The sequence below is a fragment of the Microtus oregoni genome, unplaced genomic scaffold (assembly GCF_018167655.1).
Source record: "Microtus oregoni isolate MIOR12 unplaced genomic scaffold, Mior012 000011F_ref0000422, whole genome shotgun sequence".
Taxonomy (NCBI): domain Eukaryota; kingdom Metazoa; phylum Chordata; class Mammalia; order Rodentia; family Cricetidae; genus Microtus; species Microtus oregoni.
The window spans coordinates 47,549,401-47,566,825 of record NW_024543070.1 but is presented as its reverse complement, the minus strand read 5'-3'; the positions used below and the strand labels follow the sequence as shown (position 1 = coordinate 47,566,825).

The 17,425-nt window shown below is 44.6% G+C and overlaps 1 protein-coding gene across 6 annotated transcripts in view; it reads left to right on the top strand.

Annotated features, from left to right (window-relative positions):
* The window catches only part of LOC121453299 (BDNF/NT-3 growth factors receptor), a 328,350-nt gene that overhangs the window by 68,615 nt on the left and 242,310 nt on the right, over positions 1-17,425 (top strand). For all 6 annotated transcript variants that reach the window (XM_041659956.1, XM_041659957.1, XM_041659958.1 and 3 more), the window contains exons 10-12: positions 1,595-1,630; positions 4,346-4,443; positions 8,831-8,930. In XM_041659956.1, coding sequence (XP_041515890.1) covers positions 1,595-1,630; positions 4,346-4,443; positions 8,831-8,930 — 234 coding nt within the window. The remainder of the gene's footprint in view (positions 1-1,594; positions 1,631-4,345; positions 4,444-8,830; positions 8,931-17,425) is intronic.

Here is a 17,425-nt window from a genome sequence, read left to right as displayed (position 1 = left end):
TGAGGACAGAGGCCCTGGCAGACTCAGACTGTGTGTTGAGGGGCGGGTGGGAAGACAGCCAAGGGTGCTGGATCCGAGCTAATAACTGGCTGGCAGCTCAATGGATGACTTCTCCCTTGGGCCTGTGGAACATTCCGTCAGCAGGGAGTCAGAACCACCACTGTGGAGGACAACGTTTAGCGTGGGGTCTCTCCAAAAGAAGGGGTTGAGAGGTCAATGGAGGTCTTACAAAGAACGCCAGGAGGTGCAGCTCTGGGGACTTCTCACTGCTGAATTCACCAAATGATCCCTAGACTTCCTGCAGGGCCGCCCGCAAGTCGGCCGGCCCCTTTACGCCGTGTTGTAATTAAAGGATAGATATTTTGATAGTGTATTTCAAAACTACTTCAAAATGATATTGGCAGTGATAAAAGTCCTCAACGTGTAACTGAAATCTTCTTGATTTTGTATGAATTAACACAGTCTGGTCATAGGTGGATGCACGGGTTGTATAATGTGCGTTTTTGGGTGATGCTGTTCACATAGGCTCCAGCGACAGGTGCACAGGAAAGGTGAACTGCCCAGTCGTAGGCAGCACCCTGCACTGAACACAACACACAGCCATCCACGCCATTTTCCTCCGGCAAACAGGAATTCTTTCACTGAAGTACGCTTCCAGTCTAACTGGAGCACCAGGGCCGTTTCCACTGGTTTATTCGCTCGGACTAACCTTGGTTATTATTCACTGGGGAGCTCGGGAGCTGAAAGCTGGCACAGCTCACTTTGTTTTGATGCTGCTTTTCCGCTCGTGGCTCAGAAGGAGACTGGATGAACTTTATGGCCACAAGTTTTGCTGTTGATAGGCAAAGACTAGACGTGTATGGAGACTCTGAGGGAATTAATTCTGAAATCACATAAATGCTAGGATGAGGTGTATTGCCAAGCTCACTTTCTTACAGACCCAGGTAGCTGTGATCACAGAGATTCTGATCAAGTTGGTGGTTTCGCAGCTGTGCAAATGAGAAATTTCTTATGTGCTTGTATTTATCTCTGGTAGAAACCGTATTTATCACTTCGTTTTAGTCAATGACTTTAGAAGGGAAATATAATGTTTCTGTGTTGTTGGGACAAGGAAACCCTCAACCCTTCCTCGTTCCTAAAGAGGAGGGTGGGAAAAACAAAAGCACTCATGCAAGGCTGATAACATGGGCCTGGATGTAAATGGTTCTGGGGTACATAACCTGACAGTAACCCCAAACATCAGAGTAAGAAAAGTACTATGACAATTACCATCGTTGAAATAAAAATATCCAAACTATGGTTAGCATAACCCTGTGTGATGGAGATGGCACAGGAGAAGTGGCCAAAGTGAGCTAATTGTTTTCCAAATTGGTTTCTCACTGTTTTTCCTTGAGGTATGGAATTGGAGGAAAGAGGAGAGAGTTTAATCTGTAGGGTGATCACAGCCACAGCTCTTAGAGACTTGTCCTTAGAGACAGGCTATCTGGCTGCAAACCTTCAGGGTGTATGTGACACATTTTGCTTGGTAGAGCTAAGCAGGTTTTTCCCCTCTAAAATGCATACTTACAACTCTTTAATGTGTTTTGCTTTGCAGAGACAAACCCAAACTACCCTGAAGACCTCTATGAAGGTAGCTATCGTGTTTCTTCACTCTGTAATTTCTCTAAATGTTTGTGTATAATGAAATAAATCAGCTAGAAGAAGACCTGTAAGCTGAGTTAAATACACATTTTTAAGTGCTACACGGGCCAAAATAACATCTCAAGTATCACCCAGTATTGACGGCTCTTTCCCCTGGGTATTTACAGTACCTGTAAAAGGCACTTCCTCTCCCAGGCTCTCTTCTTGGAAGTCGTAAATCCATTCTGCTCCTGCAGACGTCTTGTTTCCGTAATTGGGAACTAATTACCTGTTTAAAAGCCATGACAACCAAGGGAGGGGAGGTGGATCACCTTCAGACCAGGCCAGGAAACACATATGAAATGGTCTCTTGTATAATGCAGAAGGCAGCTCGGGCACAGAGCTTCAAAGGGAGTGCTTGCCTGGGTAGCTTGGCCAGGACCGGGCTGTGCCATCAAGACTCGCTGTCTCTGCTCCACATCTCGCCATCCACTGACCAGCTTTGCTGGACTGGTTCCCTCTGTGGTGTGTGCTGATGCTGTGAAGGGATTGACCCAACCGTGCTCCATCTCATCTTTCTTACTGGGAAGCAGGAATGCTTAGCCTTGACTTACTCGGCCATCCCTGGAGGGCAGGCCAGTTTCCCTGGGGCTGGACAGGCTTAGCACCTGAAAAAAGGGAAGTCCTTTTAGGAACATGGACGAGGAGGAGCCAAAAAGCTGCCCTCATAATGCTGAGCTGCTCATCTGTACTTCACTTGCTGACCAAACGCTAAGGGTGCACGATGGTTATAGAACCTTTAGTGCAGATTTCCCAGCTACCCTTGTGAGCACAAAGCCACCGAATGGAGAGAAGTGACAAGCTTTGTTTCAAGATTGGGACTATAATTGAAAATGGTTAAAATTAGTTAGAATTAAAATGAGCTAGAACGTTATATTTTTAAATGTCCTTTGTTCTTTAGCTTTTAACTTACATGTACATTATCTGACGTTCCTGATTGCTTGGGTCTGTAACGTGCCCTTCACCAACAATGGTCATACTCAGTGTGCACTTTGTAAAGATCTCCATCGGATAAGCTTTTCCTATGGACCACCCTATGCCCATTAATGTGTATTTAACTCCAGCTAACTTTAACTGGGAATTACGTTGCCTTTCTCTGTGTATGCATGCTAATCTATATTTCGTCCAAGCTGTGGCATGTACAGGTGATTTGAATATGTATTTTTATTTGAACTGCTAGGACTTTAAGAAAAACATGTCTCAGATTATCCTTGACAACATGATGTTTGAACAGTGATTTTTACATTTTAAAACTGTGTTTTGAATTTCTTTCCAGTAACTTTGAAACTTTAAAAATGCTATCTCCCCAGTGGCCCCAGCTCCCACGTTGGGCATGTTGGCTTAGATGTCATGGTTTTAAACTAGAGACATTTAAAATGGTCTAAATTTTGCCTGACTACTTGGCTATGCTACAAAGAAAAATTAGTAAATAAATGATGTCTGCTTATGTTTGAAATCAGCGAGTTTAAGATATTCCAAATAAACATTGCTAAAATGCGAGTTTTGGCATTAAGAATACAACAACAAACAGAGAAAATAAGTGCTTTTTCTGTTATTTTTTTTCACTCGCATTCAAAGGAACATGCTGTTAATAAAAATGTAATTTGAATTGTTTGCCCTAAAGCCAGCACGATGATTCTACCAAGGGGAGTTTGGCTGGGGCCGAGTTAATGAACTGGCTTTCGCCGGCTGAAAATGAGGGGCAATGTTCTCGCTTAGAATTGAAACAAAGATGCTTACAAACAACACTGTCTGCAATCAGGTTGCTAAGAAGTTTGTGTACTTGGTAATATTAAGAATAAATTCTAGAACAATGGAGGAAGATTTTAGTGGATTCATGGGGAACATTCCTCTGGAATTATTACAGGTGGAAATTTAAATAAAATTAAATTGCTTAAGAAAGAAAAAAAAAGAATAAATTCTCTGATTGCCTGTGGAAAATCAGTCACCTAACCTGTGTAAACTAAAACCCATCTAGAACATGCCAGCCAACTTTGAGATGTATGGATTCAATGAAGACATGCTTGTGTGGCTCATTATTATGTTGGCCTATTTATTGTGGAATATTGGTGTGTCTGCACTCTTCTGAAGATTCTGTTGTGGGTCTTAGTTCCACAGTGATGCGCACACCAGGCTGCATCCTAAGCCCTTGTTCTGTTCCCCAGTGAGATGCTCCTGCCCAGCAGCCAGGGTTTTCTTACAGTCTGAGTAATTGTGTAGCTCCGACTGCTTCTTTCCATGTGGCCTAAGCCGCATGATTTCCCTTCTCCTGCTGACGTTTCTCAGCTTTAAGACTGGCAGCCAGATCTGCCCTCCAAAGATTTTCATGTGAAAAGCAGCCATGGCTCCCGTCGGTTGTTTTAAAGATGGGCACTAATGAGGGGAAGCTTCCCGAAGGGCAAAGAAGAAATCTAAAAGTGGATTTAGAATGACCAGCAGAACAGTGATGGGGAGATGGGATCCATATTGGTTTAGTGCAGTTCCATCCCCGCTGTGCGTTTAACTGAGCAGTCAGGCCCATCCCCGCACAACCAGGCTGTCCTGACAGTGATCAGCACTCTCTGGCTCTGCTTTGCTTTGTTCTGGGTTGTGCTGTGACCCTGTGTATGTTGGCAGCCTATTGATGACTTCATATTCTTCCTCTTTCTCTTGTCTCCAATTGAAGACTGGACTGTAGCAACTGACATCGGGGATACCACAAACAAAAGCGATGAGATCCCTTCCACGGATGTTGCCGACCAAAACAATCGGGAGCGTCTCTCGGTGAGTTGGGTTGATAGGTGCTTCCTGGGTTGGTTTGGGCAATTCTGAACGGTCATATGCTGGTGATTGGCGTGCACATGAAGAGCTGAGGGAAAGGGTGGGTGAGCAAGTCCTTGCTGGGAAATATGAGGCCGCACTTCCCTGGAAGGCTCAGGCTGGTGACGAAGGTCTTGAAATAGTCCCAGGTGATTATCCTTACTCTACAGTGAACTGCCGCCCAAGGGTCTGTGGATCCTCGGGTTCCATGGTAGGACCAGTTTGGAACCAGGTTGAGTTTTCCTCACATACAGCATGTCCCGTGAGCTCCAATTCCTTCCATGCCTGAATCCACCATTCCTCTCTTCTGCTCCCACAGCTGCAGGCTGACCCAGGTTCTGCCAAACAGGACCTGGCTACAAGCTCCTTGCCAACTGCTATTTCTCCCCAGTATGGTTTGCAGGTGTTGTCGGGTCTTACATTTTTAATCTGACTTGGAAAACTGTCCAAAGATGAATAGTGCTTTGTGACATGAAAGTTCTATGAATCTCAAAAATTTTAATTATTTTTTTCTTTATATTATGAGGATGAGTCCATTAGACTAGGTTGCTAGTAGCCATGATAGTTGCAATGCCCTCACGATGCCGTCAACGTTCCTGTCAGCATCCTGCCCATAACTCTTCTTCTAATCTAATGGTTCTCCTTGGAGCTAGAAACTATTTGTGCATCAAATGTCTAAACCATACATAACTGAATTTTTAAAATTCCATAAAATGGTCCTTTATTTATGCCTCTGAGTTAGAAAATGTAGATTGTGTTTGTTTGCTTTTTGAGACAGAGTTTCTCAGTGTAGTCTTGGCTATCCTGGAACTAGCTCTGTAGACCAGGCTGGCCTCAAACTCACAGAGATCCATCTCTGCCTCCCGAGTGCTGGGGTTAAGGGTGTGGGTCACCACCATCCGGCAGATAATCCAGCTTCTAACATTGATGGGGCTCACTGTTTCTGCCTGCCTGTGTTACAGTCTGAACGTCATGTGTCAATCACACAGCAGTTAACATAACTCACGCTGCTTTGTTCGGGGTACACTGATAAGCGTTGCAAATGATGAAATAGGAGATCATTTGGCAAAGAACAAGAACTGAAACAATGTAACAAGCTACAAGTAACAAGTAACAAGCTCTGCAGCTGATTCACTCTGGCCCCCATCCTGTTATGCCAGGGTAATGCATTTGGTCACTTACGGTAATCTACATGCAAGTGTGTGTGTGTGTGTGTGTGTGTGTGTGTGTGTGTGTGCCATCCATTTGTATGATGTGTGTGTGTATGTTTGGGTATGCTCCTGCCTCAGTCAGGAGACCACTTTCCCCTGTGGTTGCAAGGCTCAAACCCAGGTCATCAGGCTTGCAGTAGGCAAGTGTTTTTACCTCCTGGGTCATCTTGCTGGCTCAGCTGCCACTCTTTTTCACTGAAAAGGACATGGTCTGAAACCTCCAGCAGATGCTTAAAATTTCAGGTAGCGTTGAAGCTTGGCTGGGACTTTCCCTATGAATACCCACAATAAAGTTTGGTTTACAAATTTAGGCATGGTAAGAGTTTAAAATTGCTAATAAAACTTAACAGTTATCACAACATAGTATCAATTTTTTTCTTTGCAGTCACTATGAAATAAAACAAAGGTGACTACTTTGTGGTGTCGTGACTGTTTCTTAGGAAAGAGAAGGCTGGTGGTTAACCAACACCCGAGTAGTTTGTTCAGTGTGGCTATATTGGGCAAGTTTGAAGGAGGTGGATTTGATTAGAACAAGGTGGCCCCCTGCCAGCCACGAGGGAACCTCTGTCCCTCTGAGGACGTATAGGCTGATGAGGCTATAAGTCTATACCCAGAGTTTTGCTGACGTTGTATCCGGAAGCACTGAAGAGAAGCAGCGAAAGGGTCCGTTATCAGACGCCTGCAGGACACCCGCCATGGCCAGTGCCTGGCAGGTGCTTTGTGACTGTCTCAATGCCTCTCTTATCTGACACCAGACAGCGAAACTGCAGCGGGATTAGCATTGAGTTTTTATTTTCCTGCCTTCTTTGTGAACTATACACTTTGTTGCGAATAAATTACAGCTAATTTAAATAACTGGGCAGACTGGTTCACATGCAAGCTGTGTGTCCTTGGGATATTTATTTACCTTTTTACGAGTTTTAGTTTTGATCCTATGACCATCTGTCCTGCCATCATCTTAATTACTGTGCTGCTACTGTCCTAGTCACGGTTCTTAGTTCACTGTCTGCACGAACTCACAGAGGATTATACAGTCCACAGGGCAGAGAGTAGTCACACGTGAAGATGATGAGACGCAGAGCAGCGCAGCTGAACTTCACACTCAGGAAGAAGTCGAATCTAAATCTATAGCCTGTAGTGTCAGCATCTGCTATGCTGCAGTAACAAACATCCCCGCATCTTAGTGACTGAGCACTGCGGCCATTTCTCGTATGCTTCACTGCGTGTGTTACTGGTGTTACTGGGAGTCTCTTCAGCCTTGTCCTGCCTGTAGGACCTGGCTGATACACAGCTGCCCTTTGGAGAGCTGGTTCTCATCACAGCAGGGAGAAAGTTCCAGAGGCAGGTGGAGTAGGGCTTCTCAGACTTGACACTCTTGGCTTTGGTGGTGAGGAGCTCTAAGGACTTTCCTGGCCATGGTAGATGGTTAGCAGACTCCTGGATTTTACTCTCTAAGTGCTTGTAGCGCCACCCCCAGATCCACCGTCAAATCTAAAGTTGCCAGGTCTTTGAGTGACAACACCAAGGCTTGCTGATGACCATGACCTTTGACTGAGACCTCAAATCATCAAGGACATGCTCCACCCTTTGCTAAACCAGTCTCAACTAGTGTCGAGAATGCCCCTAACCACAGCAAGACAGGGAGTGCGTCTTCCAGAGAAACAGGAGCCAAGATCAATTTGTTAAGGAGTATTAACAATTACCTTAGAGGGAAAAATAATACTGCTTTAAGGGATATCACACAGAGTGAATGACACATGGAGTTTAAGCTTTTTAGTGACAGTTACCACAGGAGTTGGTAAGCACTGTCAAAGTGCAGCGTCAGTTTTTATGAATAAAGCTTTATTAGAACATGACCTTGCAAGTTTGTTTTCACATCTTCTATGGCTGTTTTCAACTTACACTGCAGAGCTGAGTTCTTGTGAACAGGGGCTATGTGCCTGGCAGAATCTGCATGTTCCATCTGTCAGAGCATTAACAGAAGCTTGCCGGCCCCCGAACCTTGATGTGCTGGTTAAGTTTGTCATCTGACACAGACTAGGATCACCTGGAAAGACAGAATCTCAACTGAAGGATTGGCTCCGCCTGATTGGCCCTGGGGGCGTGTCTGCAGGGCATTTTCTTGATGAAGTGGCGTGATGTGGATTAATTGTGGGTGGAGCCACCTTGGTGGGTGGTTCTGGGATATATAGGAGAGAAAAACTGAACAAGCCGTGGGAAACAAGGCAGTAAGCAGCATCCTTCCACAGGGTTCCATGGTTCCTGCCTCAGGCTCCTGCCCTGGCTTCCCCTGATGGCAGACTGTAAACTGTAAGATGAAATAAGCCCTTTCTTCCTGGCTTGTTTTCAGTCATGGTGTTTATCACAGCAACAGAAAGCAAATTAGAATCCTTGGCCTGAGCAAAACCTAAAAGCAATGTTCAGTGTGTTACATTATCACATCTTTGTCTCTACAATGTCACCATGTCCTTCAAGCAAGATGATCACAGTGTACCCAGAGGAGCAGCGGTGGCAGTGAATACTAAGTTTCCATTGTCGCCTCTGCCTTGGGGTTGTGACAGAATTCACACAGCTACTCTTTCTACTTGCAGAACTCACAACTTGCAATTCCATTTTTTTAAACATAAAAAGCCTTTCCTGGTGGGTATCACCCATGCAGAAAAGTGTACGGATCAGTGATTTCTATCTCCAGTCCTGTTCAGCGCTGGGAGGCACAGCAAAACACTGCCCTGTTTCTGGCGTGCCCTGGCTCCTGCAAGGTGTGGCACTAAACTAAGAAGGATGTTCACCATGAACAACGTTTTAGCATGTACAACAGTAATGAGAATAATAAAATTAACCCCACTGTATTTTTTACTAGCAACAAAATATTCATATTTATTCATCTACCACCCCTCCCTCTCCTTCCCCTTTACTCCTGTGTCTCCAGATGGAGGGATGAATAGACAGATGTAGCCATAGATACGATTATCCACATGGTATCAGTTAGAGATCTGTTTATACGTTTGACATGCTTCTCCTTTGTAGCATGGGCATCATAATAGTAAGTGTTCAGGAAATGCTAACTGCCGTGGGCATCACTATTATCCAAGAGCAGGGAGTGGTTTTGCAAGGTCGTCACAGCCTCGCTTTCTCTCCAGGTCTATGCTGTGGTGGTGATTGCGTCTGTGGTGGGATTCTGTCTGCTGGTGATGCTGCTTCTGCTCAAGTTGGCAAGGCATTCCAAGTTTGGCATGAAAGGTAAGCAAAGCCACACTTGTTTTGCTTCTTTAAGTGGACTCATTTTTGGCTCATGACTAACGCTAATTATCACTAAAGGAGGAAGTGGCTGCATTTATGATGACTGGTGTTTAAGCCGGAAAAATAGCAACAAGGGTATAATACTACAAATCAAGACAGAACAAACTCGTGATTACTCAACACTGCCCACTTTCCTGCGAGCACAGTTGTCCCAGGAAGGATGGACTGGTGTCTCGGGTAGGAACTAACTCAGCAGTGTAGGCATGCAGCAGTACTTGAGTGTCCTGTTGTGGTTGGGTGAGGCACGGGGGCAGAAGACTCCACGGCCATGACACCTGCTACTTTCTGTTGTATATTGAGAGTCTAAGTCTTCTGCCACCCGATTTCTCTTGCTATTGCTTTTCCGTATTTCCGTTTTTTGGAAAATTAACACTGACAGAAGCAAAATAAGAAAGCCACCATGGTACCGTGAGTTTGTGCATGGATGGGTTCTTATTTAAGTGGAAAAATTCTCAGGGCTGAGAACCAGAGACTGTTTCCGTGAACACATAATTGATGCTCTTAAGGCCAATGAATTCTGTTTAGGGGTGGTCATGCGGAGACACTTGAATAAATGCTTTTTATATAAAAGTGAGACATTCCCTTGACTTTGAGGCACTTGCTGTGATGTTTAAGCCATTGTATTGACTGCAGTGAGATTACTGTATTTTGTTTGTTCTCTGGCAGTTCTGTACTGTGAGGGCCTAGGAGGGGAAGTTGTAAGAGGGCTTGATGGAGGATGGTACGGGTCTTTCACCTGTGTGGTCAGCGGGAATGACTCTGGCCCTGCTCGTCACTTGAAAAGGGATGCTCACGCAGTATCTTGGCCAGGGTGCATGGCCCTAGGGCGGATGACCTTTCCTGCTGTTTCCTTGCCTCATTCTTTTGGTGACCAAGATGAGGATGCTCAGTGGTCATCTCTTCAGACATAACACAAAACGCGATAAAAACCCTTCCAGTCTTACTGTGGCCATCTCTTAGCCTGTGGGTCTTTGATGCTTCCTTTGGAGAAAATCCCCTTTGCTCTAGTAAACTGTGAGGCCTGGGAGAAGAGGAGGGCTGAGGGACTGCAGTCATTGTGAAAGTGGCCTCTTGAGCCTAGCAGAAACCGACAGGGAAACAAGCATTGCAGGGCTCCCCAAAGTTCTGAGGTAGCCAGGCCTGTATGGCTCAGCAACTGCATCTGAACAGTTTTCACCCTAGCCTTGAGAATCACTAACCCCTGGTCATGAATGTGGGCTGCCACATCTTTCTCCTCATGTGACAGTGTGGGGTTGCCAAGCACACCAAACAGCCATTTCTCCCCAAGCACCAGGCTGGACTAGCTGTCTGCTCCCCACATGCTGGGTACCCACCAGGAGCGTTTATGTTTCTCACCTTCACCGGGTGCTTTATTTCCTTGGGGGCATTTTGAGTGCCTGTCCCCAAGCACAGCTTGCCCTGGAGAGCAGCTGGCTCCTTTCTGAAAGGATTTGACAGGAGGGGTTTCATCATGAGGAAGGGTGTACCCAGCCCATTCCGGGAGTTCATCGGCAGTGGTGGGAATGCTGGGAGTGGAATCTGGGAAATCTTCCTGCTGCTGTCCAGGAACTACACACCGAAGAGAAGTTCCTGTGAATGGCGACCTGTTTTCTCAGTAGTGCAGCAATGGGAGGGGAAAAGGGTAGATATTCGTTCCCAAGAAGGTTGTGTTACCACCAAATGCCTGCCTTTTCTGAGCACAACCCGAGGGTATCCTTAATGAATTTAGAGGAAGAACTTGTTTGGCCTTGACCAGGGCAGTCCATGACGTCCAGCCATAACAGCTATAGGTATGGGTTTTTTCCCCCCTCTAACTCCTAAATGTAAATAAAATGTGTTTGAGAGTGTTGTCTCAGAGACTCAGTTTCTCTTTGGAGCAGCTGGGGTTTGCTTTATTTTTGCTTTCATCGGTGTTTCCGTCTGTGCTATGGCGCGCACAAACTGACCCCCATCTGAGGTTATTGCTTAACAAATCAGATGCTGACGTCATCATCTTTGGGATCTAGAAATTAAGATGGGGTTCATGTATCAAGCCCAAGCAAACCCGAGCCTAAAGTGCTGGTTAAAAATTAATGTGCTGGTGCACCTTCAATGCTATTAGAGTGGAGATTGCACTCAAAATGTATGTTGTAAAATGGGAAGACTGCGCAAACGTTTTCCTTCTGAAATAATCAGACACTATGCCAGTCAGGGGTCTGTAGGAGCAATAGAAGAAGCTGCACAGCCTTGCCAGAAGTGTGGAGTCAAAGAGGGACCAGTAGCTGGTATGCACATGAAATTTATACCCTTACAGGCTTTTTGGTGAGGTTTGAACCCCAATATATTCCATGTCTTAGGGACAAGTCAAGACAGAGGAGGGCTTCCAGTCCACCGTTAGGCATTCAGGGCTTTGTGTCCATCCCGGCTGCATTCATTTTCCATGGCTATGGAAACTAAATACCTGAAGCTGGGGGCTATATATAAAAACGAGATCTGTTCAGCTCACAGTTTGAACGTCTGAGAACCTAAACAGCCTACTGCCACCTCTCCTGAGGTGAGGCCTTTCCCTTTGTCAAATACAGAGGAAGGTTGAACAATGGAGAAATATCAAATCACATGTTTAGTAAAGAAGCCAACGGCAGGGCGGACCAATCTTCCTCTTTTATCATCTCTTTCTCTCACATGAACTTACTCTGCAAAGTCAATATTAACTCCTTGCAGGATCAGCACGCCAGTGACCTAAGTATCATGCACTAGGCCCTATCTCTTAAACATTCTATACCACCTTTCAATGCCACCACGCTGGCTACCGTTCTTCTAATACATGAACTTTGAGGGGAACATGGCTTGTCTTGCATGCCAACTATGTCTATTCGCATCACAACCTTTCAGGTGATGAACGAATGGTTTAATACTGCTGATTTAAAGAACCTGGGGTAATACAAGCCAAAACCCTCCGGTTGCCACACTGTAGCTGAATGCAGGGAAAAAACAATAATCCTTATGAGGACCCAAATATTATTTGTGACCTTGCTTCTGTGGGAGTTGAGATCTGCATTGCAAACCAGGGAGTTAAATGCATTGCAACACCAGAGAGCTGTGGTATTGTCTTTGGAGATGGAGCCAAAGGAGTGAGCTTCATTGGCCCTCTGCTCTGTCTACTCGGTGGAAGCAGATTGCTGATAGTGTGGCTGTGGGATAACTTCTCTGTACACTGTGAATATATTTTATTACTATTGGTTAATATAAAATCTTGTTTGGCCAATAGCAAGGCAGAATAGAACCAGGTGGGAAATCCAAGCAGAGATAAGGGAGAAGAGCAGAGTCAGAGAGATGCCAGCAACCACTGCCAGGGGAGCAAGAGGTGAGGTAGCAAGTCACAAGCCTCAGGGTAAAATGTAGACTAATAGAAATGGGATGACTTAGTGGTAAGAGCTAGTTAATAATAAGCCTGAGCTAATAGGTCAAACAGTTGGTAATTAATATTAAGCCTCTGAGTGATTATTTTAAAAGGGCCTCAGGACTGGGTGGGGTAGAAAAAGCCTCTGTTTGCACGGGTGGGTACTGAGTGTCAGTTCTGTCTGCTCATCTCTGGTTACTTAGTGCCTAGTCCACTTGGTACTCAATAAATATTAATAGACTGAATGATAACAGAGAGCTATTAGCGTCATCCAATGTAAGTTATTAATTACTAAGGACTTAATATTTGGACGATAACTCACATGTAAATGGCTGAAGAGAGAGTCTGGTTTTTTTCCCCCTAATTGCTGGAAGGGACAAACCCCACTGTTTCTAATTTCCTCTGACTTGAGATAATTGGGGTCATTGACGAGAAGTCATCTGGACAGGTCCTGTCCCAGGGCACTTGGCTTTTGCAGGACTCTGTTTTGAGCAGTGGTTTCTGAGTTTGGAAGGTGTACTTTGGTTTTCAACTTTGCTTAGGAAGCTCTTCAACTGCTGCCTTTGAACATGTGGCTTTGGTGCTTGTGGCTCCATTCAGAAGCTGGCGGAGGTGTCATCTGGTGGCTCAAATTGCACTGTTAATCTAGAATTTATCTTTCACTGTTACTTCTTTACTATAGTTTAAGCATCTTCTTGCTAATGTCTGATAGGCGGTTGGATTTGTGACAGTAACAACGTCAAGCAGTAGAGTTTTTTCCTTTCCATTTCTCTTGTTTATTTCTGTATAGTTACTTATTTTATTGAATGTCTAGTTATTATTAGCATAGAGGAGTTCCAAAAAAAGGGTACTATTAGTGTTTGGCCATGTAACTCAGTTAATCTTATGCATATTTAATATGAGTACATAAAACACGTGAGTCTAACTACATATGAGTACATAAAACACGTGAGTCTACCTACATCCGTGACCAGATTGATATTCCTGTAAGTATAATTTGATTCTTTTTCTTCTAAGACTGCTGCCAGTTTATTTTGATTATTTTTTCAATGATATGGCTCTTAACGAATTTTCAGAGTGACTTGTTGCTAAGGAACAGCAACAGGACCGCAAATGTGCAGTAAACGCATGCACGCACACACACTCTGACCAAGTCTTCCTTGGCACTCACAGGGCTTCTTGCCCTCCCTGCTCCGACAGGAATGGAAGAATCTTGGCATATGGGTTGCCAGTTCTTCAGGGGGTGCTCCACTCTGGGAGCCCTGCCATAGGTGGGGCTGGCAGGCTTGGCACTCCCCACACGAGTGAGGAGCAGGCGTGGCTATCAGAGTGTTGCACTCCCTGATGGAAATGCACAGGTGGTGTTTCTCCCCCTGCATCGATGCATCCTTCGGGTGCAGATGGAAATATCTCAGTGGTCAAGAGATTGCATCTGTATGCTCCTAGCCTGCATGGATTCATACCCCATCTCAGTTCACCCCCGATTTTCAGTTAAGACAGACATAAAATGACACCGTCTGGGAGCACAGGTCCATGTTTCTCTTCTCCACACTGAAGTCAGTGCTCTGAACTGACCTAGAGTGTCTTTCAGCCCGAAGAATTCCACACATTTAAAAATGTTGGTAAACATTGCAGGGCTGGAGCTAACTCTGCTGGTGGTTTTTGCCTTTTCTAGGTGCTCAGAGCAGCCCAGAGAGCTGAAGGGCTGCCGCTCAACACAGATTTGGGTCAGCTTTTCTTTAGAAGAGAGAAACATGTGACCAAAGCCAGAAACATGACCATGGAAAAATCTGAGAAGGCAAACTTTTTCCACATGCGTCTTTCACTTTTGAAAAAAATTGCAGTGTAGATAAATTAGAACGCTAACAAAAGTTTGTTTTCCAAACTTTCATGTGGCTTAGGAAGATGTAAGTCAAAAACAGAAGCCCCCTCCCCCTCTTCTCACAAAGCTGGTTCCACTCCTAAATTCCCCACCCCCTTTCTCACACTGCTGGTTCCACTCCCAGAGAGAACTGTCTTTATCTTGCAGGATGCATACATTATGTAAATGATCAAATACACAGCTTCACTTTTATGTAGATAATCAGAACAGGGCTTCTTTTTTTATTCCACAGGGAAGTCATAGCACCAGCCTTGTTCTGCATATTTCCCGAGGTCACAGTTTGCCCGGCAGCCCTTTCTACCAGCACCCAGGCAGCTACTGTATATTATTTAGTAGTACTTCCCTGCACCCCACATTAGGCCTCCTGAAACCCGCTGTCTCCTGCCCATGGGTTAGTAGCTGTTTTAGTCAGTATTCGGCTGCTGTGAAGAGACGCTCTGACCAAGAAAACAGTGACAGAGCAAAGGGTTTAATTGGGGGTCTCAGAGGCTTAGTTCAGTATCCTCTTGGCAGGAGTATGGCAGCAGGCAGACATGGTCCTGGAGAAGAAACTGAGAGCTACAGCCTGAGCAGGCAGAGAAAGAGACTAGCCAAACCTCTTAACCCTTCTCAAAGAGCCCCACACCCCAATGACAAAGCATTCAATACAGGAGCCTATGGGGGCCATTCTCATTCAAATCGCTAAGGTAGCTTCCTAGCACTCTAAAGAAAGAGCCAAGACAGTCAAAAAGATGAGGTTCTTTCTGGGTCACAGCATTGGAGGTTTAGACTAAGGTCAGTTGGTCCCGTTGCTTTTGGCCTGTGGTGGTTCATCACAGTGGGAACACAGAAGGGCACAATTATGCACCTTCTTCTGGCCAGAAAGGATGAAGAAAAGGAGGAGAGAGGAAGGTTTTGGGATCCAGGTGTCCCCTTTGAGGGCAGGCCCTGAATAACCTCGTTTCTCTTTCCACTCTTCGAGGTTCTCACCTCCTGATTGCACCAGAAAAAAATAAATCCTTACACACAAGTCCCTGGGGCACAGTCCAGATCTAGGCTGCAGCAGGCAATGCTCAGACCCACCTCACAGAGCTGTTGTGAACACACTGAGTGTAGTTTGTGAAGCACAGGCATTCCTAGCTTTGAATAATTGTTATATATTCTTATTATTGCGAATGAATTGTGATTTATTTGGTACATCTTGACATTTAAGTTTTAATCAAATTTCAGAAAATTATTTTATGGATAGACATAGAGAGAGTTGGAAATGGATGACTGGGAGGGAAGAGTCCGTGCTTCAAATGTGAGCAGATGCCCTAACAAGCCCTTTTATTTGTCAGGTCATCCAGCAACAGCACAAGGGTGCACTTCTATTATTCCCAGCTGTTGAGAATATTACCAGTCTTCTATATATTTATTAATTTAGATTAAGCTGATATTTTGATTAATAATGATGTTAAGAATCTTTATCACATGGAAAATGTGATTTTTTTATTAGTGTACATTACACAGTACTTTTAAATATCAATTTTTTTATTTTTTTGAGACAGGGTTTCTCTGTGTAACAGTCCTGGCTGTTCTAGAACTCTCTTTGTAGACCAGGCTGGTCTGGAACTCACTGATCTCTGCTTCCCAAGTGCTGGGATTAAAGACGTGTGCCAACACTGCCCAGTGGTGTATTTTGTATAGATTTTTATTGGTTAAGCATATTATTCCTGCTTTTTCTAATCTTTTGTTTCTAAACAATTGTTTTTAAAGTTATGTTAGTTCGTTAGATATAGGTTCTCACTTTGTAGCCCAGGCTGGCCTCTAACTTGTAGTAAACCCTGCCTTGGTTTCCTAAGTGCTGGGATTACAGGTGTGAGCCACCCCCCCCATCAGTGTATTATAACTTTTCAGTAATATTTTTGGTAAACAAAAATGTTTGCTTTTTGATAGAGACAAATCTGTGATCTTTCTTGTCTAAGCCACGCGTCTTTGGAAGGCCTCCTGCTGCAGGCCATAAGCAGATTTTATACCTCCACTTCATCTGCTCCGTATGCTCTTCAGCTGAGCTCCTCGGGCTTTTTTGCAATTCCCTTTTTCTCTTTTAATTCTGTGTGAAATACTTGTCTTATTCAGAGATGCAGAGAATAAAGACACTTGAGAAAATTTTAGTGTGACATTTTCAGAATATTATTTTAACTTCATAGACTCAGAAAGCCACTGACAAAACAAAAAGCTGTTTTGAAGAGCTCCATGGTTAACTCGCAGTGGGGATGAGCATGGTGCTGTGCGTTCCTCCTGTGTGAGAGGCACTGAGAACCTCCCAGAGGGGTCAGGAAGACTCTGGCTCTCTTCTTCACAGCCTCAGACTGAACTCAGGAATCTTATAATGGAGGAGATAATATGCCAATACTCACCAATCCTTGATAATGTCAGAAAAAAATGTCAGTTGAAAGAGTTGACCAGCAGTAAAAATTTATTTCAGAAGAAATGATTGCCCTGTTTCCTGTTATTTGGAGGTGTGAGCCCACCCCAGGCTCACTAGCTGTCTTAGTTTACAAATCTCTTCCTACTGAAAAAAAAAACTTACTTAATTTTTATTTTTGTCTATGAGCAGTTGCCTGCATGCATCTATCTCTCCCACCTGGGGGCAGAGCCTGTGGAGACCAGAAAGGAGCCTTGGATACTTAGTATCCCCTGGTACTGAGTCTTAGATGGTTGTGAACTACTCTGTAAGTGCTGGGAACTGAACTCCAGGAGAGTGGCCAGTGCTCTTATCCACTGGGTCCTCTGTCCAGCTGTCTCTCTTACTTTCATGTCAATGTCGCGTTCATCACATTCATCTACGTGACAGCAAAGGATGCTTAATCTGTGCATCACATGGTGAAGACATAGATACGGGGCTTGAAGGGACTGGTTTAGCCGTTCACACAGAAAGCAGAGCGATCCCATCAGTCATTCTCCCACTACCCATGTAAGAGAAACTACCTCTTTATTTGAACTTTAAATTTTAATTTGATTATAAATGCTTATAGGATGCCATATGCCGTTCAAATGCATGAATACAAATGTTCATAGCTTCTTAGAGGTGAGGGGCCTCTGAACCCTTCTCTCTTCATGCTAGAATGTTGACCAATGGACCTGCCAGGATGTCTTGATCAGTTGACAGTGGAGGACTTGTGCTCTGGTGGCTCTCCCCTGGGGACAACA